Genomic DNA, 27990 nt, shown 5'->3' on the forward strand with positions numbered 1-27990 from the left:
AAGCAAGCGTTGCGCAAGTCAAATGATGAGATGGTGTTGTTACTAGTGAATCACTAGGGAACAACAGGTGTCATGAAACAAAAATTCTACTGTAAATGTGTTGATATCTGTTAATGTAGGGGGTGTAGGTGGCAAACCAACGCGTAGTCATGTGACTCATAACAGATGGTAGTACGCAAAAGAGAATAACAGAGTGACAACATCATGATTAGCGGCAAAAAGATGAGAGAATGCGTAAGAGAGAGAGAGCGACCCGCAACTCCCACATCCCCATTTGCTTGCCCTGATCTCAATCTTGTTACATCAGATGCCCCTGACCCATCAACCCCAAATGATCCTGATCCAGCTCCAAACAATGACAACGACGACTGAAATTGACCAAAAGTGACCAGTATCCATCATGGTCCGCAAGGAGCACTTGTTGCTTGGTTGACTGGTTCAGATCCAACGCAAACCATCCTGAACACCGTATGATCCTGCGCATACATGGGAAGAGGGATTATGCCCCTATGATTTCCCAAATAACCGATAAGTCATGTAAACTACTCTAAATCAATTGAAGGTAATTAAGGTAACACACCTATTATTGTTACCATTAAAATTACTAGGAAAACAATAGGCTCTATGGGAAACAATTAAGCATTGATGCTAGGAGAGTTTGTGAGTTGTTATCACGGCAGACTCATCAGTCCACATATACCATCATCATATGAAAATTACATATACAAAAATACGGCCAAGTCTGTTTGGTAACTATGGCAGTATCCTCTTGCAATCAGCAAAAAACCAAGTTGAATGTCCAATTATCAATCTCGAAGGAAGGGAAGCGATCTCTTGTGGAAAGCTATTACATCGAATGAGAAATTGATGTAACTCACCAGCTGAACTTCACCCACTCATCCTGGAAAGCCTGCAGGTAAATCGGTCAGGAGCATTTCTTCGTGGGGTACTTTTGGAGAATCAGGAAGGCTTTACGATCTATCGCATCGAGCTAAGCAGCGTCATTTCCTCAAAGCCTATCAACTGGACGAATGGCCAAGCCAGACTAGGGGTCCCTGAATGGGGGTTATTGCAACACATCTTCATTCTACCTTATGTCGTGAGAAGCTGCAACTCCGCCCCCGCAGTTACATGTCTCATGTGTACGTTGCTGTCAACACTAGACGCTTGACGTTTTCTGAAACTAATCAGCGAGGTGTTTCCGCTCGATTGTTGCCATCGCCTGCATCGGCTTTGGATAGAAGCACAGCACACGAATCTTATTGAGCACAACCTTGCGCGGAGATACCTCTATCCCATTCTGGAATCGAGAGAATGCAGCGCAATTCAGGACGTTCGTCTTGATCCGGGTCCCGTAAAGCATTGACAATCAGGAGCCGCCATGACCTGGATCATTTCGCAGGATTCTATACTAGAGCTTGCGCTCTACCGTGTCGTCCAACTTAAACATGTTTTGTCCTATTATGGCATGGTATAGAAGCATCATTCATCTCGATGAAGTAGCGAGTCTTTCCGTTGTTCACTAAATCAAGCGAATTCCACGATAGTCCGGCAGCGCCCAACGTTGACCTGAACCGTTGCCATCTTGAAACCTCTCACTTGATTTCACTATTTTGTCAACCGATCCCACATCTCCCCGGTATTTGCCTTCGGTATCGACACCTCGACCTAGGAGAAAGAAGATGAGAACATGATAGCGGATATTTCGAGACATGGCCAACTTTGGCTACCCACTTTTTTCTTGAATATCGACGTGCTGGTACCTTCCGCATTGAAAGGCCCGAATAAGGGGGATAAATCAATCTCCATGTCACCGTCAAGGCAGATTTGAATCTAGCACCACATGCCGAGCGTTGATCAGCTCGAGGCCTGCTCGTGAACTGATCGCGCGATTACTCACCCCTTCTTTAGCAAATTTCAAATCAACGGTTTCAACCTTTTTCTTGGGAATGACGATAACGACCGTTGTTTCGGTCTGTGTAAAATCGTAATTGTGTCTGTAATGCCGGTTGTGTGAGGACAGGCTCCCATAAAGGACTGCGCTTGCGACTTACGTCTGAGCGGGTACGGAGACGTCTCCGCTTGGACTAGCCTCGGGATTTGCCGTTTGACCGTGATCCTGTCCTAAGACGGATCCAGTAGTCGGCGTCAGGTGAACATCCGATGGTATATCCGCCTCATTGGCAGCATTTCCATTCTCGGAACGCGTCGAATCGGGAGTCGAAGGCTTCGCCGGCGACATGTCCGAGGTTTTCACGAAACCCTTTTGGTTTGCCACTGAGTCGCTCGCGCCCGAGCTGGACACGGTCATCCGCTGGGAATGGTCCGGACCTGGAGCATCTCCCGTAGGCGAAATCGTGCCACTTTGACCACCGATCGCAATGGTGTCCGCGGGCTCGGGAGGCTCACGGTTATCCGACAGCCATCGCTCAAGTGCAGCTTGTGATTCACCTAGACTTGCGCCGTCGGCGTCCCGCTCGTGACTCGGCGAATACACGACGTTCTGCATCGCAGATAGAAGGAAGGGGAACATGACACCGAGCATTGCATCAGCTGCGGCTACCAAGACTCGGCGGGATTCCAGTATCCGAGCTTTGTCTTGCTCCAAAAGTTGTCCTTGATTGGAAATGCTGGTGTTTCGTCTCATTGAATCAGGCCTTTTAAATGAGGGTTTGAGGCGTTCTTCCGTGACGGCTCGAGCGTAATCGAGGAAGCGTGTCGTCGACTGGGCGAGCGATCTGGCAAGTGCCTGAGTTGCCTTGTATCGGCTCTTTGTAGGCGCGAGCAACCGTAACGAGTTCAGAATACCAAGACCGTGATTCAGGTATATCGCAAGAGGAGGGAAGAAAGCCAGATAAGCAGGTGGGATGGTCGACGATTGGAGAGCCGGACGATCCGGTGGGGAAGAAATATCCGCCAGGATAACCGCCTTCCCCTCTTCCGACGCTAACCATGACCCGGGACGCAGTTCCAGACGAGTCGCTTCGTCGAACTTGTCTGTCAATTGATCAGTAGCCAGGACCCACCCTGTCGCCACGAGCGACTCGACAGCGGTTTCGAACGGGTTGCGAAGCAGGGCCGTGAAATCGCTGCCCATTCTGGCAAAAGACATCGTGCTGTATCCTAGTTGGGTCAACAACGATGACAACGAAGATGAATCCTGTATGCCATCCAGGTTCTCATGAATGACGACGGTCAACTGCTGGACGTTATGTTGGACATAACGAGCAACCAGGTCGAGTGCCCCCTCTTCCTGGTGTCGATCAGAAGCAGCCATTCCGAGGTTCATGAAGATAGAGTTATACTGAGAGACGGTTTCGTATACGACTTCGCGAAACAAGTCGATGTACCGGCGTAGGTACCGGATTTTGTCGTTCTTCTCGTTATGTAGCCCTTCTACTGCACTACGCATGTGATCGACCCGGCTTTTTAGGAATACCATCCGCAATTCTTCTTCTGACAACCGGTCCATGCGCCGAAGGAATCCGATCGTCTTGGCCATGGCGGGCAGCTTGATCGATTCGCGGAGGAGTCCCAGTAGTTGGGACAACTGCATATCCATGACTGACTCCATGGATCGGGCGACGGATCGCACGATCGCAAGGTCCGGGTACCGCCGTGCGACCTGGTTGATGTGGGCAGCCAACTCCATTGCCTCTTGATAGTACCCGTTTCTCACGCATGTGTCAACCAATTGAGGCACTTCCAAAATGTCAAGTAGGGGGTCCTGTTGCTCCAAAATGACCGAAGCTCTCTCCCGATCGATCTGTATTCCCCGGGTAGACTTTGCGAACGACAGGCATTCATCCTCGAGCTCGGGAATGGCCTCGAAGAGGTCGTCCAGCGAAGCGGTAAAGTCGTCCAGTGCAGTCGAAATGGAGGACGAACATGCGTGTACGTCGATGAAGATCTTGTTTTCTCGAGCACATAGCCCGGTCAACTCTCTCTGCACGAAATCCGCTTCATCTGCGATCCGAGTAGGCTCAGAGGTAAGGGATGCTAAGGAGTATCCCGCCAGCCGCGTTAGGTATTCGTTGGAAGCCCGAGAGTTCGGATGATCATCCCGACTGTCGGATGGGCCGGACTGGAGGATCTCGTAGAAGCGATTTCCATATTCTACCTTGCAGATATCGCAACGATGTCAGTCATACGATGTTTGATGGATGTCAAGATAGAGGTCCGTACCCGTCATCGCGTAGGCGGGAAACTTGTTCGAGTCGTCTCGAACTAGCGACTCTTTGGTATTCTTGAGCTCTGGAACTAGGGAGGGGGTCCTGATGATGAATTGATATATCTTGTATTTGGGGAGTAGACGTGACGATATTAGACGTTCGACTAAGCTATACAAGTAGGTAGTAGGTGCTGGACCCCCCGGCCGTATTTACTTCCGAGATTTGACTACTTCCGCCCTTCGGAAGCATATCCTGGCGGCGGGAGACCTGCTGCTAGACCTGAGGTAACTGCGTCTCTGCTGGTCTCCAATGATCTGCAACGATGATAGCGACAGAACAGCCATCCTGCACTCAGCGGGATGGATAACAGAGGTCTAAACTCGCCAACCATCTTCAGTTCTTGTGGTAGTATCTGCAAATGTCATGTCTGGCCACTTACAGAAACGCCAAGGCACCGATGCTTACATCTTCCTCATCCGCGCTCATGATGGTCGCTGGCAGGATCGGGGTCCAGATCACTGCCAGGGTCAATGTGACGGCCGGTGGGATGACAGAAAAGTAGGTGTATCGTTTCTTCTTTTGAGGATCAACCTCGGTCGAAATATGATTTGCCACAAACCCTCGGAGCCAAATGATAAGGGTGCAAAGCAAGCAACCCAGTCCCACTGTTCGCGGTATCACAACTTAGTGGGGACCAACGAAACGACAAACAACCAACACATACGCATGGCCGAGATGAAGGCGAATACGGGCCCCAGTCTCAATCTTGACGAAACTTTGATCGATTCCTGAGGCTGGTTCCATGGTGGGCCGATAACGCACCTACTAGTACGCATTGACAGACGCCGGGGGATCAGCAGCGTTCGTACATGAGCAGTTTCGCTCGACTCGCCTGCGCCCTCCATCCACCTGGGAACAGGATTCCCATACTCCTACGACATCTGATCCGACGCTCCATAGCGGCGAATCGCTCCGGCTGAACAATGGCAAGGATAGGCTCGCGATCGCGAAGAAGCAGAGGATATACAAGCTAACGCTGTAATGAAGGGTCTTACGCTCCGACGGCATGATTGGTTTCGTCGAATCCAACAATTCGACTGGACCACAATGAACATGTCTCGAGATACAATCTGCTCTTATCTATTCACGGAGACCCGGGATCTTGCATGTTTGGCCCTGGTTGTTTTGACAGCGTCTCAGACGTGAAACCGGAATCGCTTGTTTCATAAAGGAAATATAAAGGAAGTACATACGGAATCCTCGAGACGCGACCGTGGTTCCTCGTCATATAGCTGTGCCCCATTCTATGGGACTAAGAGCGTCTATGGGGATATCGGGAAGCACAAAGCAGCTTTCCTCTTTCGGTGAAAGCAAGATGCCAGCGATGCCGGCAAGGCCGTGTTGGAAACGAAGGTCCAAGTCGTAGTCGCCTAGGCTGTCATCTTCTTTCGAAGGAGTATCATTTGCGGATGGCCAAAAAGTCTTCAGGCAGAAGTCTCCAGTCGTCACTGGGGTCAAAAGACTAAAGCTTTGGCTTGAGCGTGAGCTCGTGGACGATGGAGTCGTGCTGCCATCGCGTCCATATGCCAGATGCAGTGGCGGACTGATTCTGTCTGTGACCGCTTCGCCGCCACAGAACAGAACCGGCCCTTGAACGTTCCGCGATGAATGATTGTCGGATGGTTCGAAGTAGCGGCGATTGAGCTCAAGCTGAGGTGGTGTCGGGAAATCATATTGATCAAGGGATAGCTCTGAATAGAGGCTGGAGATGGATGTGCGACGCTGGCTTTGGGTCTGGGCGGTGGACTGCTCCGCGGGCGCCATCTTTGTGGTCGACAAGCGAGGCGAACCATGTCCTGCTTCAAGCAGAGTTGTCGAATTGTTTTCGAGCGATACCGTGGTGCAGGAGGGGTTCCGCGTTTTGCATCGCTCTGTACTCGGCTCCGAATGTGAACGAACCATGTGGTTGGTAGGCTTGGTCCCGCGAGCCGTCGGTGCACTACATGCTACACGTCTGTGGTGATGGCACGTAGCAACCCCAGGGGAAGCAGGTTGCGCGACAGGACAAGGCGATCGGCGACGGTCGCGGGAATATATCGTGCTCGCTACGTTGTCATTCTCTGACTCTGGTCGACATCCACACCATCCCATGATCTGCCTGCGTTCGCTACCGGCTCCGGCTGGACCGGCTGGCTTCATCGATCCGTATATGCCTCTTGCCCTCTCGATTTCAGGGGACTTGACTCGGCCGGGTAGAGGTAAAGCGTGGTTGGACTCCGGAAGGGACGCTATCCTGTTAGCACTGCTGTCGAGGTCAGCGGAAGCTCACGGACGATCGGCGTGTGGCCCACTCACCGTGAACGTGATATTGATCCGCTGGCTCTTGGAAGTCCTTCACTGCACAGATAACCATCCAGAGATGTCTTTCTTGTCGATATCGGTCGAATCGCCTTGATCCCGGACGACACCGACGATTCACCGAGGCTGTTGACCAGATATGGGTTCCTTCTCGTTCCCCAAATGACGCCTTGACGAGACATGCCTTCCTGACTGTAGTCGAGCATTGGCATTGGCAACGGAGCTGGGCTTCCGGTGGCCCCAGGTGTGAAAGCAACACGGCCGGCATCCGAAGGCACCGGTCGGCCCCTCAACGCAATATTCAAACCGACTCTGGAAGTGTTGCCTATCGTGGATCGTCGATATTTGATGGGCTCGAGATTCGGCAAGCCCAGATCAGCTGATATGGAAGCCTCTGTGGATTGTCCCGCCACCAGTCGGATGGAAGGTATGCCGTAGTCCATGGTATTTGCTACCTCCATGTCGTATTGTCACGGTACTGAAGCAGATCCGGGTGGTTTCCCTCGTTATGGAAACGCTGCTGTTGTCATCGACTGGATAGTGGCATATTTGTCCACGACGTTGATCTATTTGAGGGGACACGAGGTAGCGGGCTGTTGAGGACCTCGTCAGAGCGATCATGGTTGAGTTGCCGGCGTACAACTGGTCTTTTGTTTGTTGCTTCAGAACTATGGCCCGGCGGTCCGACCCTCGAGAAATCGAATATCGATCGAACGAAGCTTGGCGGGTGTGCACATGTGTGTCGATCAGTCGATGATGGGCGATCACTTCATCTCGCGTTTCCGTGCCTGAGGCAGGGAGGGTATAACGCCACCTCATGCCAGCCACCTATGCGACGCGTCCTTTCATCTGCCACACCGTGCTCGACAGTACCCGACATCGAATGGCTTGATAAACCGTATGCGTTCGTCGTTCACAACATGGCGGGAGGCGCCGCGGACGCATCCGTCGATCTTCGTTCGATCGATCATCATATCACCACGTACAAGGCGGCCTGCCGTAATCAGTCCCACTGTATAGCAGCCAACTGATTCTCCACCCATCCCCAGGTACGATCCTGAGCATGTTTCTCACTGGCCAAGAGCTCTGTCCCCCCAGAGTCGCCCGCCTTACTGGCTCCATACATCAAGGCCGAATCCGTAGCCGGAATTTCCCAACCGCTTGCTAGCGTAGACGCCCACCGATGACATATATATGTATAGGTCTCATCTCCGACGCCATGAACTGACCATTCGGAACGGTCGTTGGAATGGTCGAGTTGCGGTTCAACTTGTCCTGCTACCTCCTTGTTCTTTTCGAGCTGAACGAGCAAAGGCTGAACCCGGAAGTAGCGGCCCAGCGCATGAAAGAAGGGCTCCTCAAACTCGAGCGAACGCGTTTTGTCTGCTCTTACACCAAAAACAAACATATCATTCGCTGAGTGAATGGATCCGGAACCATGTAACAGATAGATTGTACTCACAGGAAAGTATGACCTCTGGGCCACCGACCGTGTCATCCCTCGATTCGGACGCTTTGCCGAAAGGAGGCATCGTGACTTGAAGCAGGGAACGAAGTAGTAGCGGATACAGATGTGGGAAATAGACCTGTCGACGTTCCAGGATCAACTGTTTGTGGTGTACGAGGTATGCACCGCGCCGAGAAGAACCTACCAGGTCGATCAGGAGCACGTGTGTCAGAGATCTCTTCTCCGACGCTAGCTGTCGTGCAAGTTGACCGCCCATTTCTAGATCTCCCCATGCCAAGGGTACGACGTCTACCTCGACTTGCGCGACTCCTGCTTGTCGCTCGTGTTGATCTCGCCATTTTTGTACGTTCCGTCGACAGAGCGGTATGACATCTGGGAGGTCGCTCAGGAAGACTTTGGGAAGAGACTGCCCATCGGCTGGAGGCGGGTTGTCTTGTCCTCCCGCAAACTGATTCAGAAGATGTAGTGTAGCCATGGACTGGCCAGAGCCTAGTTCCAAAATCGTCACAGGACTTTCGTCATCCGCCAATGGGCTGTCCGATTGCGCAAAAATCGTCGATGCGGGAGAGAATTGGTTGATTACGAGAGCGCTTGGTCTGCTCAGATATGGCAAAATGGGATAAGAAGCATCCCTGTTTGAAGACAGTACTTCTTAACAATCCACACGCTCGATCCCTTCGCACCGATTGCGCAACAGGGGTGTAAAGGCTCACCAGATCCTGCCAGCTATTCCATAGGATTGAATCGCGTCATCCTGCTCGAAATCGTCTACGCTTTGTTCTGCTTTAGCGTGTCTCGATGGTCCGATCGACAAGTTGGCGGGGAAGTTTGGGTGTCTCGAAGGGTCCGACATGCTTTCGATCTGCGAATCGACGGACGTTTGTGATGGGAAGTGATTATTTCTTTTAGCTCTAATCGCAGATCGCCTTGCTTAGCCTCGAAACAGCTGAGACTTGTCGAGCTTGAGCGAGATGATGTCATCATCGACTTGGTTCGGCGATCTCCGAGCAATCCGCTGGTGTGTCGTTGCTTTGATCAGCGAAGGGGAAACAGCATAAAGGAACTCTTAATACAAGATCAGAGCTCCTTCTCGGAATGTCAACTCATCTTGCCACCTCTATTCAAATTATCACCAGACGATCATACAATACGATGGGTGAGTACACGTCTGCAGTAACGTTCGACCCGAACAATCAAGAAGGGAAGTTCCGGTGTTGATAATGGTCTGCCCGTATCTAGCCGAATACTACGTCAAGTACAAGAGCGCCGACGATGCCGACAAGATCAGAGCTTTCCGAGAGAACGTGGAGAAGAACGGCAAGTCGACCAGAATCCGTTATCCATCTTTGAGATCACCCACTAACAATACGGCGGGGAATACAGGGGGAACGATCGTATCTGAAAGCCTTTCCAAATGTATGTGATTCCCCCAAGACATCTTCTCCGTTGCCAAGATTAACGATCAGACATACTGACCTCTGGCCCCATATGATCAAAAAGTTGCCCCTCACGCCGTGATCAAAGTCAAAGACGGTGAAGGGTTTGCATCGGACCTCGCATCGAACCCAAACTCCTTGACTGAAAAGCACCCCGAGATCGTCCAATACGTTGGTAAGTCCGGGCGAGGCACAAATTGGTGACCGAACATGCTGGCTAACCGACACATTACATATCAGAGCCCAACGGCGAGATGAAGACTCAGTAGATTGTTCAACGCAACTGAATCTGTGAGGATAGTGTCATATGTCGAATGTATGACCAAGTTATGAATGCCATCGGTTCGGTCAAAGCACAGTACGAGGCGATGCCTCTAATCGACACCGTATGTCACAGTGATGTGCGGTGCCCGTGGAGATCTACAACGTGATTTGGCTGCATGCACCAAGCGAGTTCCTCTATACCATTCTACTGTTCTTGATAACATGGCTTCACCTGTACATGGGCCTGCAGTACGTTTGCGTATGAACGGTATACAACTATCTTCGGGTGTATTATAGATGCCCCTCTCACTTGGGTGCGTTGACTTGACTCGGAGAGCCTTTCGAAGCGTTACTCGTGCCGGTTGTTCCAGATGTTGTGCTTAAACTCAGCGGACGAAGGTTGGCGAATTTTGGGTCCGGTTTAACCGGTTTAGGCTGCTGCCAGCTGGCCAGCTTGGATCCAAAGAAGCTACCAATCCCTCCTATCGTAGACCGGACATCTGGCAAGGACGAAGCCACTGGCGAAGCCGATGTAGGTGTCGGGTTGTCCGGACTCGGTTGACCTTCCCTCTCCCGCAGCCGATTCGTGACCTCCGACCGAACCCCATCGAAGGCGCGGAACAGGCTGGAAGACCCGGCGGCGAGTGCCGAACCGATCGCCTCTTTTGTCGGTCCAAGCTGATCAGGAATGTGCAGATCATATAGTCCCTCTATAGGGTTGTGAATTCACTTAGTATAGTTCAGTTGGAGGACGCATATTGACAAACTCACCGGTCAGTCGAATACCAATATCCGAGATGGCATTCGCTTTCCCTTCGCAAGGATGCCTATTTGCGCGCGACGTTAGGATTATGCAGTGTTCGTCTCATCAATGTAACTCACCTAGGTTCACAGATATCGAACAGAAGCTCATCGGTTGACTTGTACCACGTCTTACATGCGCTGGTCTCCTTCAATGCTAGCAGCCACTTTTCGGAGAAAGGTGCCGAAACGTTCAGAGGTAACTCTTCACATGGTATAGACGTCAGCGGACAACACATAGTAGGATATGATGAATAAAAACTCACCTCCTGGCATGGGTATCGAAGTCTGCCCGCTGACGATGTAGTCTGCGTACTTCATGGTCGACAGCGCGCTACATATATACTCCTCGAATTTGCTGCGCAGATCGTCGTCGCTGCCCCTAAATCTGTGTTGGACATCAGTTCGGTACTTTTACGGCGTTAAGCACGCTATACTCACGACATTCCCATAGGCCGCGTTGGATCGCTCTGCGGTACCGCAATCTGTCAGCATGCGCTCATAACCTGATAAAGCAAAACCACTCACTGGGTTCCAGGTCTCCTCGACGCTCTTTACTACCTGGTCCATCCATACCCTGTCGCTTGGTGTCAGGCTAACAAGTTTCTCAAGCTCCTTGTCCTGGAACTCGAAAGTGTTTTGATCGATCTGTATAATGTCCGCGACGTCAGCACTCGATGCGCCGCATTCCAGTTGAAATTTGAGCTCACATTGATCAGCAGATCCCATTGACAATCCCTCTGCTGAGTCACGATGCTATTTGTTGTTCCCACCAGCCATGATCCCGCCGTAAGCATCTCGATCTGCTGTAGAGGCAGGTATGGCTGGAAGAAGGCATTCTAAGGCGCAATCAAAAGGGCTTCAGTGAGCAGGCGCACGCGATCTTCCTGTACATCTCATGAACTACTCACGGCACCGAAAGTATGCAACGGCAGCCCCATATACCGCAGGAGACTGTTCCGATCACTCGTCCGTAACGACGTAGGACGCTTAGCCTTCTCTGACCGGAAGTCGAGATCCGGTCCTCCAGCATCAGCTAGGTTCATCAAGAGACCTGTGAATTAAATGACGAGATTATGGTAAACTCGAAAAAACCTTGCATGATTTCCTACCAGAATTACCTGGCATCAGGGAGATTAACGAATACTGATACGTGCATAGCCGTTCAACGGGATACCCGTACAGCATTATCTAAGCGGGAGAAAGCAGTATCGTTGTCGGACCTTGATGCTTGTGGCGAGGAAGTCGAGACGGGTTACGTACTCGCTTTTGCAGCATTAGCAGCTTGACGATAGTAAGCGTCCGGTGGCGGAATTTGTGTAGTAGTTCTCTCAAACTCGTTCCTATGCATGGACGACTCAGCTTATAGCGCACAGCATGGAGCTCTACGGGAGGATTGATTCACTCACCGATATACATGCTAGACTCGTTCCCCTTGTCCCGCAAGCTAACTTCGATACTATTATAAAACTGCGGCAGCAATTCTGTGCTGGAAAAGTCTCTGTCAAACGGCAAAACCCGGGCTCGCTAAGTGCCAGGGCTCTGGAGAGGGAGTCTGGAGATATGATCACTGACCGTTGTGCAAAGAAAGCCCGCGTAACCACACCCAGCTTATCCCTAAAGTAAGAACTACAATTCAGTGTCATCTCTTCCTTCTTCTCGACAAGTGACATCGTCCGTACCGTAATGGCCCCTGTAGAAACCCTAGGGTCTTAGCGAAAGTATCCAGTTTCATCAAATTGTGAGACACTCACAAATACCGGCCGAGAAGCCAAGACGACAACCGCCTTCTGCACGGTACTCCTCGTTACATCTTCCCCCTTTACAAGCAGATCCGCAGCCAATATCTGACGGTTGCATCTAACAACACAAACGTCCGCTTGGGATTTAGCGTTGATATTTATCGAAGTGCTGAAAGAAGCGAGTGCACTGACGATATTCCGAAGATGGTCTGGTTCTGGGGCAATTCGTCCTCTTCGGCGATCTCATCTGTGGTGCCTGTCGAGTTGGGAATCGGAGCGTATACGCAATGCTGTTCACATCGATCTCTGAACCAGGTCAGACATCGCTCAGACGTCTCTACAATTATCCTTCACTTACGAAGTACGAATAGTCTTCTTCGCTCTACACAAGCAAGAAAATCAAACCAGTCAGACAGACTGTCTGATATGCAGGCAAAGCTAGGACGCTGGCACTGACGAGATGAGCTCCATCTGGTAGGGCCAAGAACGGTAGTAACCGGTTCAACTCCTCGTCCTTCTCCAAAGCCCTGGTAAGAGCGGGCGGATGACTCCATTCGACCGTAGGTCCAACCTACTGACCCAAGCCCCGTCAGCCTGCCGTCTTCACATGAAGCAACGAATCCATCGAAGGACTTGCCAAGTGATTGAAATCCACGACTGCGAGACCTAGCACGATCTCCGCTTTAGGCTGCCACGAATACGTGAGCGGTCCATCTAATCCCGGAGAGCTCAATGGAGTCTCCGCTCTAGACTCTCCTGCAGGAGTCGGTGCTAGCCTGACCTGGCTGTTCTTCTTCGGCGTCTCCAACGTCCTCAAAGCAGAAGTCCTAGGTGCGTTGAATGGGTTCGCAGCCGATGGCGGGTAGGTGGTCCCGCTGCCCGACTCCCACGGTGATGGATCGGATTCCTCTGAGAGATCTACCGGTTTGGCCGGGGGAAATGTCGGGGATAGCGAGGGCTCTTGATAAGACAAGCGGTTGCTGGAGACGTCTTTGAGCTCTTTGGCTGGTGATGCTGCTCCCCAAGGGTTATCGACGTTCATCTTCGGTTGTGAGCTCTTGACGAGGATTATGAGGGCGGGTATTGGATCAGACCGCTAGCTGTAAGCCTTATGCCTTTATGTATCGCAAGAGACGTCTTCGAAGATACGCTTTACCAGGACTTCAGCTTGTTAGGTGTTGTCTGAACGACATGAATCGGGCAACCACTTGATCGAGATGAGCGTCATTGCATCGTCGGAACCAGATAATTACTTCCGCAAATACGAAACGCCGAGGGCTTCATTCACAAGTTCACAGACTCGATGCGGATTTCGATTACATGAATTACATGCTACATTTTGGAGCATACACACACCACTAGATATACCACAACGTCCTACAAGACAAAGTTCTATCGATATCTCCCTTCTTTTCGCTACATATTATGGATCCATCTGGTCACGGTCCCTGCTCTAATTCCGAAGCAAAGCGGCCTGTCGAATCTCATTGAGGTCGATGTTCGACTTTTCACACATCTCGGCGAACGCTCCACCCTGAAGGAAAAGGTTCTCCGGTGTATCGAATTCGGCAATCTCTCCGGCCGACATGACGAGGACTCGGTCGTAATAGAGGATCGTTCGAAGTCGGTCTATGAACAGCAGAAGGAGAGTCAGCCGGGGTGCTTTGTCCAGTGCGCAACTGATGTCTGTGGCTCACGAGCAATGCACAGCAAAGTCTTGTCTTTGAACTCATGTCTGATGGTCTGCTGGATCTTAGCGTCGGTGGCGAGATCGACAGCCTGATGAACGACGAGCGGGCAAAAAATGTCAGCCGATGTCCATAGCCGATATCTGTTCATCCTCGAGTATACGCACAGCAGTGGCCTCATCCAACACGACGATCTTGGCATCCCGCACCAGAGCACGGGCCAAGCTGACAAGACTACGTTCCCCAGCCGAAAAGTTGCTTCCATCCTCATCGACCTGGGTATCCAACGTGAAACGGGAGACCGGCGTCGGGGCCGAATCCGGGGACGCGGTGCCGGTGGTGCCGTCCAAGGTCATGCTCTTCCTGATAGCCAGATCGCTCGTTTGAGAGTCGACCAAGTGAGCTCGTCGAAGAGCGTCCCAGAGCTCGGCGTCGGTCTGCAGTGTGAGTGAATGGAAGTCAGCTTCGAGCGCGATATCAGGGTTGGAAGATGGATGCAGACCTTTTCGCTAAAGGGATCAATGTTGGAACGGATAGTTCCACTGAAGAGCACAGCTTCTTGCGGGATGATCGAGAGCGCTCCTCTGAGGTCGGAGAGACCCAATGTCGAGATATCGACTGCGTCGGAGCAAGATATTAGCGTTAGTTAAGCTCCTACAAGAAAGGCACGGATCGAACTTACGACCATCGATCTTGATTGATCCAGAACGCAGCTCGACCAGTCTATACAAAGTACTCATGATCGTGGACTTTCCAGCTCCGGTCCTTCCTACGACCGCAATCTTTTCGGCGTTGCCAATGTCCATTGACAGGTCCTTGAGTACAGCGGGAAGCTCGGGTCGGTAGCCCATAGTAACATGGTCAAACGTGATCCTACCCTCCGACGGCCAGGTAGCAGGAGGCTTGGCGTCAGGGATGTCGTGAGGGGCTTCTTGGTCCAAGTCGTTGGTGTACTCCAAGACACGCTCGGCGGACGCCATGTCGTTGATGACTTCGGCGACCTGTCGACACAACCAGGAAAAGTTTTGTTGAACAGTGATCATGTAGGACAAGATCAATCCTCCTTGAGCTGGCGAGATTCGGTCCGTCCCAACGACAACGATGATTCCGACGATAAACGTCAAGGTGCTGCCCAAAAAGTCGAGCCTGATCGCCAACCATCTCTGGTTGACGACGGTCAAATAGTACGCTCGGTTCTCGATGGACATATAACGACAATTGTCTTCGATGAATCGCTTCGAGGCGTCGAAACTCCTGATGACAGCGACTCCCGCGAGGGATTCCGAAAAGTGCGCATATAGAGGACTCCTCAAGACACCGTCGATACGCTTGAAAGCGAGGGCACTCTTCTGATACCACCAGGCGAGCTGGAAGTAGATCGTAAAGATGCCACAGACGGCGATCAAGAAGTAAGGTTCGACGATGGCGATCAAGACGATCGCTCCGATAATGCTGGCTCCAGTCGTGATTGCCATTCGCATGGCGTCTCCAAGAGTGTTGTCCAGGGTGTCGATATCCTTTGTCAGTCGGTTCAAGATTCGTCCAAGAGGGGTGGTGTCGTACCACGAGCTAGGAGCGTGCATGATCCGCGTGATCATGCCGTCATGCAAGGCAACACTGGCTCGGAAGACTGCCAAGGCCTGCACGACTCCCATCAAGAAGAGCGAAAAGGCTGAGCCGAGACCGAGAAGGACGTAGAGACCTTCGTAGAAAGAGTAAGGTCGGTTGAACTGATCCTCTTGCCAGTATACAAGCCAGTATGAGGTGATGATCGTCAGAGCCTGAGAGATGGTTACCGCTATCAGGAGTAACGGGACCGTCACCCAACCATTGGCGGCCTTGAGCCATCCTCCGTAAGTTTTGGAGCCCATGTTGCCGGTGTGAACGACCTCGGTAGACATCAGCGTGCTACCGAGACTCGCCGTCATCCTCTCACGAGGCAAGGATACCCTGCCGGGAGTAGCCTCCTCGATAGCCTCCTGCTCGATTTCCTCATTGACCTCTTCAGTGACTTCCTTCTTCTCATCATTGGCGAATTCTCGCATGAGCTGAGCGAAAGCGCCGTTGGCAGTCTTAAGTTCCTCGTAAGTTCCCCGCTCCGCGATCTCGCCGTCATGCATGGTAATGATGTAATCGCAAGCCGGCACAAGATGGATAGCATGGGTAACCAGAATCCTGGTTCCGCTCATGTTGGCAATCGCTTCGAAAAGTAGAGAAGCGATACCAGGGTCGACTATGGCCATCAAAGAGGATCAGCGAAATGCTATCGCTATATACGACAACCTTCAGCTTACCGGCAGCGAGCGGATCATCGAACGCGGTAATGTCGGCCTGGTGGTAGATGGCACGTGCAATGTTGACTCGTGCCTTTTGTCCTCCGGAGAGGTTGACACCCTTTTCTCCGATTGTCTCGGCATCACCGTTAGGCAGCAGATCCAGATCGGTCTCCAGACAAGCTTGATGGATGACGTCCCAGTATCGCTCCTCGTCGAAAGGCCTTCCAAACAGAATGTTCTCTCGGACGGTCGCGTTGCAGATCCAGGGTACTTGCGAGCAAGAAGCCGAGCTACCTCCAAACATGACTTTACCCTCGGTACGCCTCATTTCGCCAAAGAGCGCACTCAACAGCGACGATTTTCCTGAGCCAATTTCTCCAACAACGGCGATGAAGCAATTCCTAGGAATCTCGAGATTGACGTCCTTGAGCTGGAATACCCGCTCGACGGCTTCGACTTCGCCATCCGCCTCTGCTTCTGCATCCGGACTGAGACCCGGCTGTGCAGCCGTCTCACCGCCAGCGGCTTCTGCGATACCAGGTTTTCCAGCCGCGATCTCGGCGTGCATTTCTTGTGCGACCTCGACTTTGCCAGTCTTCCTGTTCCTGATCCATCGGAAAGGCTTCTTGGCCCTGTCACCGAATCGCTGGCGCTTTCCGGCTTGACCGTTCTTGCCTGCTCCTCCGAATCCGCCCTTCTTCGCTTTGGGGTCGTCCGGTACGGGCTTTTCGGAAGAGTCCCACGTGAAGGTGGCAGACTCGATTTTGACGGCATAGTCGGAGTTCTCGTCGACAATCCTTTCAAGATGGACAAAGCAGTAAAATCAGATACTCGATGGAGGACCGCCACATTCGATATCTACTCACCTGGTCTCGGCAAAGACCTCGGCCATGAAAACGTTCGATAATCGTCCCAACGCGTTGTATGCATCGGTGATGGCGCTCAAGGTCATCGGGTAAATCATCAAGGGCAGTCGCAACAGCTGGAACAGCGTCAAGACGGTAAAGAGCGTGGCCGGGTCAAGGTCTCCTCCGGTCGATGCGTAGGTCACGAAAGATAAGATGGCGGCGATGACGGGGACTGAACGATCAGAGCAAGTGGTGTTCAGCGAGTATTCGCGCGGTTATGCGAACGAGGTTGCAACTTACTACTCATGGCGATGGCCATGTTCGCACTCCTAGTGACCATCAACTTCCTGATATACTTCAACTCGTTCTGCCTGATCCCGTCGAGTCGCTTGAGGAACGGTTTCTCCCACGCCATGAGCTTGACGACCTTCATCCCGGCCAAAAGCTCCTGCAACAGCCTGGCTCGTTTGTCGGTCCAGACCATGGCCTTTCGACGGATCACAAAGAGGTGCTTGATGATAGAGGTCTGACCGGGAGACAAGATGAGGAGGAAGGCTGCGTAAGGGGGTGGGGATCAGCTACGGATCAGATTGCCGGATGGGGACGCGCTATACATACCGATACCGACGAGCGCGCTCGCCTTGATCTGAACGAGCAAGATGATAACGACGACGACGAATTGGACTGCGAAAGCCGGTTCATCAGCACGTGGGCAGAAGGGCGCATGCCAGACTTTTTCGACCTACTCGGTGCAGTCCAGACCATGTGGAACATTCCCGCGGCGAAGTCGATACGCGAGATATCGGTACTGATATGGTTGACCAGCTTTCCGTTGGGATGTTGAATTCTAGATCGGTTGGTCAGGTTGATCGCACCTGCGCATTTCAAAGCACGTAGCAAACAGCCCGTCAATCTCATTTTGAAATTCTCCGGTGTGCCTAAACCACAGAAGTGACTCACGTTCATACAAAGCCGAAATCAACGCGGCCCTGGCCAACACACCCGTCCCAGCCGACCTCATAAAAAAGTGATTAACACACAGGGTCGCCAGCATCAACAGGCAGAACAACCCGATACACATTCCCACGCCCCGTCCGACACTGGGCGCATCGGTTCCAGCCCTCCGAGCGTTGGTGTGTTCGGTAGAGAATCGAATGATGGCCTTGACCAAGAGGGACGTCATGACCTGCGACAAGTCACCTACAACCTAAAGTGCGTGACCGAAAAAAAAGCAGGTAGAAATGATTTAGCCCGTGTACCTGTCACTGCCACAATCACGTCATCGCGCCAGCCAAGCCGACCCACCTTGATAGCTCCGGCCGACCAGAAGTACCACCCAAACACGTCCGTCAGAGCCCAAGCGAGGTTAGGCTTCTGCTTCCCCGTCCTATTCTTCCAATCCTCTTCCTTCTCCGCCCTCGTCTTTCCCTTTTCCTCCCCCTTTCCGAAAGCCCACTTGATCCGTTTCTTCAGTGGAGGCTTGATCTCGCCCTTCTCGAGTTTGATATTGTACTCGTCGGCATCGTTCCACCGCTTCTGAAAGTTGGCTTGGAGTTTCCTCGAGAGGGCATCGGCTTCCCTATCGGGTGGTAAGCGGTACAAGTCTTCCGGAGCCAACTGTCGAGACGCTCCCAGGGCCATGATATTGGTGATCCAGGAAAAGGTGATGAGGGAAAAGATGTTGGCCTTAGCATCTGGTAAGGGTTTAGCATCGTCCAGGGAGTCCGGCGGAGGAGGGGGCGGGTGTTTAGGTTTCATGAACGGGAGGGGCAAAGAATGGTGATATCGAGGTTCGGTATAAGGTCCTCCGGACAAGACCATCTTGTCCTTGATGATCGCCTTCCCCGTCAGAGCTTCGGTCCCTAGGAAGACCTTGTCCCCGTCGAGCTCGACGACGTTGCCATTATCATCAACGGCCTTTTTCTCATTATCGCCGTCCCGCTCACCACTCGGTAGACGGACGCTGACGGGTCGAGCCGTCTGCTTTTCGTTCAACTCGAGCGGCTTGCTTCGAGGCGTCTCTTGTCGACTGACGGTGGTAGAGTCAAAGTCCTTGACCTTGGTGGACTGGGAAGACGAGCCATTGTTGCTGTCCGAACCTCGTACAGTGGATTCGTCAGCGAAATCGGCATCCTCCTTTTTCGACCCGAGGTCGACGTCTTGCAATTCCTCTTCAGTCTGCTCAGGCACTGGTTCTTCTTGCATTGGCAATGTTGATGACACGGGTATTATGGTCGAGGTCGTTGTCGTTGTAGGTGCGACGTTCGACGTCGTCGAGACGGGTGGCCCGAGGATGTATGGCTGAACCACGGCTCGATCGTTCGCGGGATCGGCATCACGATCGCGATCGTCGTAAGACATGGTTGAGTCTCTCTGTCTGCTTTCGTCCTAGATGGACAGTGGCGGCTAGACGTCCTCTTTCGACACTGTTGGGTATGATTATGAAGGAAGAGGAAAGAGTTGGTATCGAGACGAACGAATTGAAGAGGCGGGAATATGTGGGAAGGAGGAGGGGTGCGGGGAGGGAAGGGGAGTTCTAAATTCGATCCTCGTGTGCCGCGACTTATAAAGAAAAAGCTCTCCCTCCTCTGCGATTCACGGCCAAATCCGACGAGAGGACGGCGATCGCTACCTGCTGCTCCTGCTGTATCTCTCTCTGGCCGAGGTGTGGACGGTATGTGCCTCGGAAGGGGGCCGGGACGATTGCGTGTGTTCGAGTTGCACAGAGGGATCTCTGACCTCTGGCCTCTGGAATACTTCGAGATGTGGTTGCTGTAGGAAACCGATTATCAAGCAAAAAAGGAAGGAGGCAAGACGCGAAGACGCGAGTCGCTTTTGAAAGGAATCCCAATTTCCGAGATCCTTCGATGGCCACGCTCTTCCACTCAAAATCTCGATATCACCCTCGGTCTCGCGAACGCATCATCATTCGTTGTAACAACGTGCCATCCCCGCAGCCTTCGGGGAGTTGCAACTCAAGAGGAATTACCGAAATACACTCTGCAGCTGCAGAGAACCGGGTCCGACCAGCCCGTCCCTAGCCTCGGCCAGGGATTCCCCCTTGATGACCAAGCGGCGCGAAATCGCGTTCGGTCAGATCCGATGGCCGAAGAAGAAGAAAGGAGGATCGTCGGCATTCGGTGAAACCCAGCCTTCTGCGCCTTGTGCATTTGAAGTTGAGTATCTTGAGATCCAGAATCAAGACAGAGATAGAGCAACGATCGAGTCATTATCGAATGACCTGGCTGCAAGGAAAGAGTTGTACGTTACGAGACACGACCGAGACCTCGATAGCGTCAAATCGCTAGCAGCGAAACAACCTGATAGGCCGCCGGATGCCCGTGTCCATACTCCTGCGGTCATCCGTCGGGATCGCTCTCGCATCCCAAATTTCACAGATTACCTGCCGAAGAGCATGTTACGAAACGCTTGGCCTGCCTCATGCCTAGATCGTTCCAGACTTCCTTGCAATCTATCGGGGTCTCGTGTGACCTGATCAGGGCCATCCATCACACCTGCGCCTGAACAAAGAAGTCCCTTGCCGACGACCCTCTCGGCGATCTCCGTAGCTGAGGGGTAAGATGCATGATCGCAAGATCGGCAAGGTCCGACGTTTCACCTTCCGGCTCGAATGCATCAGATAGCACCATCGATACCTCGATAAGTGACATGATAGGCATGGTATACGACCAGCACTAGTGACATCACAGCTGAATTTCTGGTCTGGTCCAGCGCCTCACGTAGCGTTTCTGATGGCGAACAAGTCCTTCTTGAGCGCAAACGTTTTTCTTGGCTTGCGAGAACAAGAACTCGTGCTCCGACCTCTTCGTTCGGGACTGCACCAGGGTTTCATAGCCGTCCTAGGCTTTCCGGATGACAGGCTTGTATACTCTATCCTTGCTTCTGTCCTGCAGGGAATTCTACACTTCGCTTGTCCAAGACAGCCCAATCAGTAATAAGGCAGAAGAGAAAGGTGCCGTTAAAGCAGTCATCCCCCACGTTGCCAGAGATCTTTTGCCCCAATCTTGAAGTTCACACCCATTCATTGAGACTTCTAGCACAGCCCTGCACACCGACTATGCGGACTTGCGGAAGCATCTGACTGTGGACTATTGCAATAAGGACGACGCATATGTTGCGGTGAAATATTTCACCCCTTGATCCGTTTACGATCACCCCTTAACCGGTTCCGCTTGACGGTTCCGCGACGGCCGCTGAGCTGCGTACACTCGGGAATCGTAGTTGAGGGAATCAGGCGAATATGTTCCTGTCATCGCATACAGCATGCCACAAGGAGTGGCGATCGAGAGAGCTCGTATGAGACTTGGGAACCACTCGTGTAGCTCGAATTTCTTTTATGCGGTTGTTATCATCGTGGAAACGATATCGACGGTGATCCCCTCCAGACAGACTGTATCAATCATCGATCACCCATCAGACCGTCGTGTCGTCTTGAGTGCAAGCGCCCTTTTCATTCGGAAGCGCTTGGCCCAAGAGCAGATCTCTAATCCTGCTCTATGTGATGACATAACGGCCTAACCCTTGGTGAGACGACGATCTGACTGGTACCCATGGAACGTCTCGGCGGCGGGACACAAGAAGAGCAATCGGCTCGTCGACAAAAATGATTGTGCCGAGACAGCGTTGGACTGCATATCACTGTGTAGACACTTGTTTCTGCGGGAAGCTGGTGCAGCGCTGCATTTGGGAGGTCTCGATCCGCACAATGAACTCGGCTACTTTGTCATGATCGAGCAAACAGGGTCATCTGCGGATCGACATTTCACCGGAAGGCTGTTCTCCCAAACATTCATTGAGGGGTATGCAAGGCAAGAGATCACTAATGGGGGTCTGTGTGTGCTGGGTCTTTGCCGCAGCCACCTTCCACATTGAACCTCATGCACCCCGGTCATTCTTGTTCATTGACGGCCCGAGTCACAGTCTCGATTCGCCGGCTTTCCCGCGCCTTTGATGTATCTAACAATGAGGGCAAGGCGACGGCTGGCTTCAATGCGAGACAAAACCCGTACTTAGGAGAAGACATATGCCAGCGGGATTTCATGATGCTCTTGCTACTACAGCGACAACCTTCCGCGCGACGACCAATCGCGAAGAGTCGGGGAATGAGGCGACACTCGTGAGAACCTCTCCTATCTACCCCTCTCAGATTCGAAGGCTCCTTATGGTATCATCTCTTCAGACATGACAGAAACAGAGTCTAGTGATATATGTCCGCCAGGCTCTACCGGCTATTCGTATCGATGAGCTGAAACGCGACCCTCCCTGGAAGCTAGATACGCGACGCCCATACAGATGCCGTAAGTGATGGAGTGGAATGATGGGTGAGGGCGGGGGAGGGAATAACCGGTAACCGGTCGGATCAGCACAGGCTCGGGGGGCAGCCAAGCGTTCCGTCCTTATAACTACTACGAGCACTTTACTTGGATGTCTAGGCCACCTCTGTCTCTAGATCTCTAGCCTTCGATTGAACAACATCTCCTGAATACCATCCAAAGATCTTGAACAAATCACTTGTCGAACCAGCCGCCATCCGAGAGCCATCTTCGCTACGAGCTACAAGTCGAACCATAGGAACCAATCCCTACCCCTCACATAATTGCATATCGACCTTGAACAACAATCGGACAAGATGTCGGGTCAGGTCAAGTACGATGGCCAGGTAGCACTGATTACCGGAGCAGGTAGCGGTCTCGGACGATCGTAAGCCGTCTCACTTCAATCCCACTCCGGATAGTAGTCTAAAGAAGAGGACGTCCTCGCAGATACGCCTTGTACTTCGGATCGAGGGGCGCCAAGGTGGTCGTCAACGACGTATCACAAGAAGCCGCTCAGAAGGTCGTCGACGAGATCAAGCAAGGTGAGCCTCTGTCCCCCTCATCTCCCTGTTTTCCGGCTCCGAGAAATCAGATACGAACGCAGGCTGAACTCTGACTCTGATATACTGTACGACTCTCCTTGTAGCCGGAGGTCAAGCGATCGCCGCACCGGGGAGCGTGACCGAAGGTAAACCCATCGTGGACCAAGCCGTCAAAGCGTTCGGTACTGTACACATTCTTATCAACAATGCTGGGATTCTCCGTGAGTCCTCCTATGCACCCGACTTTCCTCGCCCCCTCCCCCCGCCATACTGCGTTTTCTCCCTCCATCCCTTGAGTAACGGTGCCCATGCTGACAGCGAATCGCATTGATCTTGGTGTCGATGTTGATGGACATTAGGTGACAAGTCGATCAAGAACATGGACGACAAGGAATGGGACCTCGTCGTTGCCGTCCACCTGAAGGGGGCTTACGAGATGACGAAAGCGTGCTGGCCGTTGTTCAGGGGACAGAAGGTGGGTTGTCTGTCCCACATTTTTGTGTTCCTGATGATGTCCAGCGTCCAACGATTCTGATCGGCTCGGTGTCGTGTCGGGCATAGTACGGACGAGTGATCAACACCTCCTCAGCCGCAGGGTTGTACGGTAACCTAGGTCAGATCAACTATTCGGCCTGTAAAGGTAAGTCTCACCCCTTGACAGCATCAGACCCTGAGATCGAATTTACCTGCTGATTGCGAGTGCTTGGTCTGGTTTTAGCCGGTCTGATCGCTTTCACCATGACTTTGGCCAAGGAGGGTATCAAGTACAACATAAAGTCGAATGTCATCGCACCTGTGAGTCATCTCATCACAACCGCAAAGATTCCTGCCAAGCTGTTCTGACCAGGTTCGATTCGTGTAATATTTGTTAGATCGCCGCCTCAGCCATGACCGCTACCATCATGCCTCCCGATATCCTCAAACACCTCACCCCCGAGTTTATCGCTCCCGTAGTCGGTGTGCTTACAGCTCCCAACGTAAGTCGTCCCGTGATTTGCTTGATGTGAGTCTAGCTGACGAGAGGCACACGCTGTTATCGACGAATTAGGGACCGGACGTGAACGGCCGGATCTTCGAGCTGGGTGCCGGTTTCGTCTCTGAGATCAGGCGACAACGGGCAAAGGGTGCGTCATACTGTCCCTGACATTATGCTAGGAAAAACATCGCTCACTTTGAGCTAATATGCAGGTGCCAACTTCAAGCCCGACGAATCGTTTACCCCTTCGGCGGTCGCTGCCAAGTGGCAGGAGATCACCGATTTTTCGTCCGGCTCTGAATACCCTGTTGGGATGGAGGGCAAGAACCCTATGGTCAGTCTGAGTTCCTGACCTTCGACGTGAGTATGCCCTGGTGTCCTGACGGTTGTTCCGCTCAATTATCATAGGACCTGCTCAAAGTCAGCAAATCGCTCAGCTCAAACCCCAAGGGTCCCGAGATCGACTTCAAGGGCAAGACCGTTATCATCACGGGAGCCGGAGCCGGTCTTGGAAGGATTTACGCCCTGATGTTCGGAAAGATGGGCGCCAACGTCGTCGTCAACGATGTCAGCAAGGATGGAGCCGAGAGCGTTGTGCAAGAGGTCGTCAAGGCCGGAGGCAAGGCTGTCGCTGCGCCCTTCTCGGCCGAGGACGGCGAGGGGATTGTCAAGCTTGCGCTCGAAAAGTATGGCAGTGTCCACGTCTTGATCGCTAACGCCGGTATCCTCAGGGACAAGAGTTTCCAAGCCATGTCCCCTGCCGAGTGGGACGCCGTTATCGCCGTCCACCTCAAGGGAACCTACAAGTGTATCAAGGCGGTCTGGCCGATCTTCCAGAAGCAAAAGTACGGTCGAATCATCACAACCGCCTCGGGTGTCGGTCTGTACGGCAACTTTGGACAGGCTAACTACTCGACTGCCAAGTCGGGTATCATCGGGATGACCAAGACTGCTGCCATCGAGGGAGCGCGTTACAACATCAAGGCCAACAGTATCGCTCCGAGCGCTGGGACCGCCATGACCAAGACCATCTGGCCTCAAGAGATGGTCGACATGTTCAAGCCCGACTTTATCGCACCGGTCGTAGGTTTCTTGAGTAGCGACGCTTGCCCCGTCAGCGGATCCGTACACGAGGTCATGGCCGGATGGGCTGCCGAAGTCCGATGGGAGAGGACCGAGGGATTCTGTTTCCCCAACGACAAGAAGCTCCAACCGGAAGACGTATTGTCCAAGTGGAAGCAGATCACCGACTTTAGCAAGGCGACCCACCCCCAGACAGCTCAGGAGGCTCAAGAACAGATGTTCAAGAACTTTGGAAACGTTTCTGGGTCTAATTCGGAATCGACTTCCAAGTCGAGCGGTGGTGGAGAGGACACCGAGGCCATCAAGAAGGCCAAGGCTCGCAAGGGCGAAGAGACGGAGTACACCTTTGACGAGAGGGACGTCATGCTCTACAACCTCGGTATCGGGGCCAAGGCTAGCGAGCTTCCTCTGGTCTTCGAGGGGGCCGATGGCTTCCAGGTAAGCAGGGACCGTATTCTGTTCCGGCCGAGGTCGGAATCTCATCTCTGTCATTTGTAGGCTCTCCCTACTTTCGGAGTCATCCCTCAGTTTGGCGCAACAAGCGGGATGAGCTACGACTTTGTTCCCAATTTCAACCCGGTAAGCGCTACTCGCGTCTCGGTTCCAGTCAGGGCTTGTACTTACGGAACCCAACACCGTTCATCAGGCCAAGCTGTTACATGGAGAACAGTACCTAAAGATTCACGGACCGATTCCTACTTCTGGTACCCTCGTGAACCGACCCAAGCTGCTCGAGGTCCTCGACAAGGTAAGCATAAAATGAACTGGTCTGTCTTGGACGACGACCGCTTACCGAACTTGCCGGCTTGCTCAGGGCAAAGCTGCAAACGTGACGAGCGTGGTAGAGACGGTCGATAAGGTCACCGGCAAGGTTGTCTTCACCAACCAGGGTACCGTGGTTCTCCGAGGTTGTGGTGGGTTCGGCGGGCAGAAGACTGGTGCCGGTATGTTTCACGTCCAACGAGCCATTGGGTCGAAGTGAGACTGATCTTGACCGGGTGGACAGATCGAGGACCCGCATCTGCTGCCAACAACCCACCCAAGCGAAAGCCGGATGCCGTCGTCGAGGAGAAGACAACCGACGAGCAGGCTGCCATCTACAGGTGAGGCGGGCCACGCATCTAGGATATGGAAGAGCGTAATCTGATGGGCGGTTCTTCGCAGGCTCTCTGGTGATCGCAACCCGCTGCATATCGACCCCGCCTTCTCCGCTATGGGCGGTTTCAAGAAGCCGAGTGAGTGGCAGAGCGCTAGTGAAGTCGAAGGAGAAGCGAAAGAGACTGATCACTTCGCTTTCGCAGTCCTGCACGGTCTCTGCTTCATGGGTATCGCAGGTAAACACGTCCTGCAAACCTTTGGCCCTTACTCGGACATCAAGGTTCGATTCGCCGGATCCGTCATCCCCGGCGAGACTCTGGTAACAGAGATGTGGAAAGAGGGTAACAAGGTCATCTTCAGTATGTCCTTTCTACAGCTCGGCCATGTCTATTTATCAGATTGGTTGCGCTGACATGCTACCTTTTCGTCCTTCTCAGCCACCAAGGTCAAGGAGACCGGTGCACCCGCTTTGAGCGCCGCCGCCGTGACGCTTGTCAACGAAGCTCCGCCTGTCAAGGCCAAACTCTGATCGATATATATCTCCGTACCGGGCTATATGATTATTACCTGAACTCCGAAACGTTGTACAGACTCAATCCTAGAACCTAAAACAAGGTCGTTGTTCTTGAAACCATGTTGTCGCTTGCATTCCTCCTGTTTCCGTCTGGTCGATTTGTTCCTCTCCGGCCGTTCTCGCCTAGTTTGTCTCAAACGTTGTAGACAGCTCGGTTGTCGGCTCGATACATGTGGCGTCCTGTTGGACATGATCGTATCGAGTTAGCGAAGCTGCTTGCCGTTCTTCTGCCTTTCGACCTACCTGTAAACCTCGGCCCACCGACGCATAGGCTGGTGGCACGAAACGGCATGTCAGCTCAATTCGATAAGCTCATTAGCTCTTTTACGGCTCACCTCAAGAACCCGACGATCATCGCGCTCAACAACATCCACTCCGCAGGACTATACGATTCCAAGACGAGACCGTCAAAACAGCATCAGTCCCTCGTCTCTGTACTACAAGCTGCCGGTAGACGCGCTCACCCGTAACTAGCGTCTATCCCGCGATTCTCAAACCGGATCCTCCCGTTGTGGAAGAGAACGGTAGCGAATACAAAGGCGATTATGGTCGTCAAGGTCGTCAGGCCCTGTTCAGATCAGGAATATGGGCGTGCATGTGACGCAGTTCAGCCAAAGGATCCTCGGAAACTGTTGTACCGTATGGAGAGGATCATGGGGTGGCTTACGGAGAACACCCTGAACCAGATCGGGTTGGTGAGTTGATATGAAGGTCGGCAAAAGATCTCCAGTAAGAGGGCGATGAGTGCGAGGAGGGAAAAAGCACACGCTACCAGAACACATGTCAACTTCCTGTAATTTCTTTACTGACCAATTCTTATAGACTAGCGGGACTGACCGATCCCGACCGTAATCAACCCTTTCGTCAACCAGTATATCAATTCCGGGTCCCACCGGTATCCCATGTTCGGACCGAAACATTCTCGGTCTCCTTGTCCTTCAGCGGGTTGATTGCACCAGCCATAGGCACCGAAGGTGACCTTACCGCCTCCGACGGGGGCTTGCAGGAAGTAGATGCTCTTGATGAACGGGACGGAGAAAGTGGTCTACCCAGGTGCCGTGCGTGAGATCGGGAGCAATGCTGATGATCAGTATCATACCGGCTCACCAAAAGTCTAGCAAATCTCTGTCAGTGAGATCTTTGTATAAATGCCAAAGGACCTTCGCGCGACTCACAACAACACGAACGTCGCCAACGACAAGATGACGCCTCCGATGAGATGCCTCTCGGCGTTTGTGAAGAAGCCTGCCATGCCGCTGATGTCCCGAGGTCGGAATGAAACTGCGTCCTTTTGATTTTCGTCAAGTTGTTGTGGTCAAAAGGTATAT

The 27990-nt window shown here is 52.6% G+C and overlaps 7 protein-coding genes across 7 annotated transcripts; 1 reads left to right on the plus strand and 6 right to left on the minus strand.

Annotated features, from left to right (window-relative positions):
* Positions 1-1119: 1119 nt before the first annotated feature.
* On the minus strand, positions 1120-4291 carry HD553DRAFT_314092 (Dor1-like family-domain-containing protein). Its single transcript, XM_046180308.1, has 5 exons — positions 4186-4291; positions 2055-4116; positions 1901-1997; positions 1735-1833; positions 1120-1668 (listed from the first exon to the last, which is right to left on the minus strand). Exons 1-5 carry the CDS (start codon positions 4190-4192, stop codon positions 1609-1611), a joined length of 2325 nt encoding a protein of 774 aa, XP_046035520.1. The 5' UTR covers positions 4193-4291; the 3' UTR covers positions 1120-1608.
* A 963-nt stretch (positions 4292-5254) lies between these two features.
* Positions 5255-7301, minus strand: HD553DRAFT_65195 (uncharacterized protein). Its single transcript, XM_046184390.1, has 3 exons — positions 6528-7301; positions 5426-6477; positions 5255-5348 (listed from the first exon to the last, which is right to left on the minus strand). Exons 1-2 carry the CDS (start codon positions 6989-6991, stop codon positions 5457-5459), a joined length of 1485 nt encoding a protein of 494 aa, XP_046035521.1. The 5' UTR covers positions 6992-7301; the 3' UTR covers positions 5255-5348; positions 5426-5456.
* Positions 7302-7533: 232 nt separating this feature from the next.
* HD553DRAFT_343491 (uncharacterized protein) lies at positions 7534-8851 on the minus strand (the record flags this gene model as incomplete). The annotated part of the gene is made up of 4 exons (XM_046182882.1): positions 7534-7913; positions 7993-8116; positions 8183-8630; positions 8712-8851. The coding sequence occupies 4 exons, from the start codon at positions 8849-8851 to the stop codon at positions 7534-7536; spliced, it is 1092 nt and encodes a 363-aa protein (XP_046035522.1).
* Positions 8852-10004: 1153 nt separating this feature from the next.
* Positions 10005-13283, minus strand: HD553DRAFT_343493 (putative cytoplasm protein; the record flags this gene model as incomplete). The annotated part of the gene is made up of 18 exons (XM_046182883.1): positions 10005-10408; positions 10470-10525; positions 10581-10704; positions 10766-10881; positions 10941-10969; positions 11028-11147; positions 11210-11338; positions 11411-11553; positions 11621-11690; positions 11763-11842; positions 11909-12000; positions 12075-12116; positions 12182-12192; positions 12254-12359; positions 12434-12531; positions 12600-12623; positions 12699-12812; positions 12897-13283. 18 exons carry the CDS (start codon positions 13281-13283, stop codon positions 10005-10007), a joined length of 2145 nt encoding a protein of 714 aa, XP_046035523.1.
* A 243-nt stretch (positions 13284-13526) lies between these two features.
* On the minus strand, positions 13527-19556 carry HD553DRAFT_65417 (uncharacterized protein). The gene is made up of 12 exons (XM_046184391.1): positions 18359-19556; positions 18014-18260; positions 17800-17928; positions 17672-17737; positions 17354-17608; positions 17072-17285; positions 16224-17002; positions 14612-16162; positions 14432-14547; positions 14097-14366; positions 13939-14020; positions 13527-13870 (listed from the first exon to the last, which is right to left on the minus strand). Exons 1-12 carry the CDS (start codon positions 19412-19414, stop codon positions 13695-13697), a joined length of 4941 nt encoding a protein of 1646 aa, XP_046035524.1. The 5' UTR covers positions 19415-19556; the 3' UTR covers positions 13527-13694.
* A 2859-nt stretch (positions 19557-22415) lies between these two features.
* On the plus strand, positions 22416-26936 carry HD553DRAFT_286200 (uncharacterized protein). The gene is made up of 18 exons (XM_046178253.1): positions 22416-22774; positions 22837-22931; positions 23036-23152; positions 23291-23406; positions 23493-23571; positions 23650-23726; positions 23804-23908; positions 23980-24055; positions 24120-24241; positions 24316-25428; positions 25489-25569; positions 25637-25738; positions 25805-25934; positions 25997-26093; positions 26155-26225; positions 26292-26447; positions 26526-26842; positions 26906-26936. Exons 1-17 carry the CDS (start codon positions 22704-22706, stop codon positions 26615-26617), a joined length of 2700 nt encoding a protein of 899 aa, XP_046035525.1. The 5' UTR covers positions 22416-22703; the 3' UTR covers positions 26618-26842; positions 26906-26936.
* Positions 26796-27921, minus strand: HD553DRAFT_351068 (SUR7/PalI family-domain-containing protein; the record flags this gene model as incomplete). Its single annotated transcript, XM_046183586.1, has 8 exons — positions 27838-27921; positions 27770-27776; positions 27500-27707; positions 27330-27430; positions 27127-27230; positions 26998-27045; positions 26906-26934; positions 26796-26842 (listed from the first exon to the last, which is right to left on the minus strand). The coding sequence occupies exons 1-8, from the start codon at positions 27912-27914 to the stop codon at positions 26796-26798; spliced, it is 621 nt and encodes a 206-aa protein (XP_046035526.1). The 5' UTR covers positions 27915-27921.
* Positions 27922-27990: the final 69 nt, after the last annotated feature.

Source organism: Filobasidium floriforme (genome assembly GCF_021052385.1).
Source record: "Filobasidium floriforme strain CBS 6241 chromosome Unknown HD553scaffold_15, whole genome shotgun sequence".
Taxonomy (NCBI): domain Eukaryota; kingdom Fungi; phylum Basidiomycota; class Tremellomycetes; order Filobasidiales; family Filobasidiaceae; genus Filobasidium; species Filobasidium floriforme.

Excerpts from the sequence above, each read along its gene's own strand:
- HD553DRAFT_314092 (XM_046180308.1), bottom strand. Across the intron at positions 1,998-2,054 it reads GTCTCCGTACCCGCTCAGAC|ACACAATTACGATTTTACAC; the intron begins GTAAGTCGCAAG and ends CCGGCATTACAG. Across the intron at positions 1,834-1,900 it reads TGAAATTTGCTAAAGAAGGG|ATTCAAATCTGCCTTGACGG; the intron begins GTGAGTAATCGC and ends ATGTGGTGCTAG.
- HD553DRAFT_65195 (XM_046184390.1), bottom strand. The coding sequence starts at position 6,991 with ATGGAGGTAGCAAATACCATGGACTACGGCATACCTTCCATCCGACTG. Across the intron at positions 6,478-6,527 it reads GGATCAATATCACGTTCACG|CAGTGCTAACAGGATAGCGT; the intron begins GTGAGTGGGCCA and ends TGACCTCGACAG.
- HD553DRAFT_65417 (XM_046184391.1), bottom strand. The coding sequence starts at position 19,414 with ATGTCTTACGACGATCGCGATCGTGATGCCGATCCCGCGAACGATCGA. Across the intron at positions 14,548-14,611 it reads ATCAATCAAGATCGATGGTC|TCGATATCTCGACATTGGGT; the intron begins GTAAGTTCGATC and ends GCTCCGACGCAG. Across the intron at positions 14,367-14,431 it reads TTGATCCCTTTAGCGAAAAG|ACCGACGCCGAGCTCTGGGA; the intron begins GTCTGCATCCAT and ends CTCACACTGCAG.
- HD553DRAFT_286200 (XM_046178253.1), top strand. The coding sequence starts at position 22,704 with ATGTCGGGTCAGGTCAAGTACGATGGCCAGGTAGCACTGATTACCGGA. Across the intron at positions 23,727-23,803 it reads AGTCGAATGTCATCGCACCT|ATCGCCGCCTCAGCCATGAC; the intron begins GTGAGTCATCTC and ends AATATTTGTTAG. Across the intron at positions 25,570-25,636 it reads TTGTTCCCAATTTCAACCCG|GCCAAGCTGTTACATGGAGA; the intron begins GTAAGCGCTACT and ends ACCGTTCATCAG.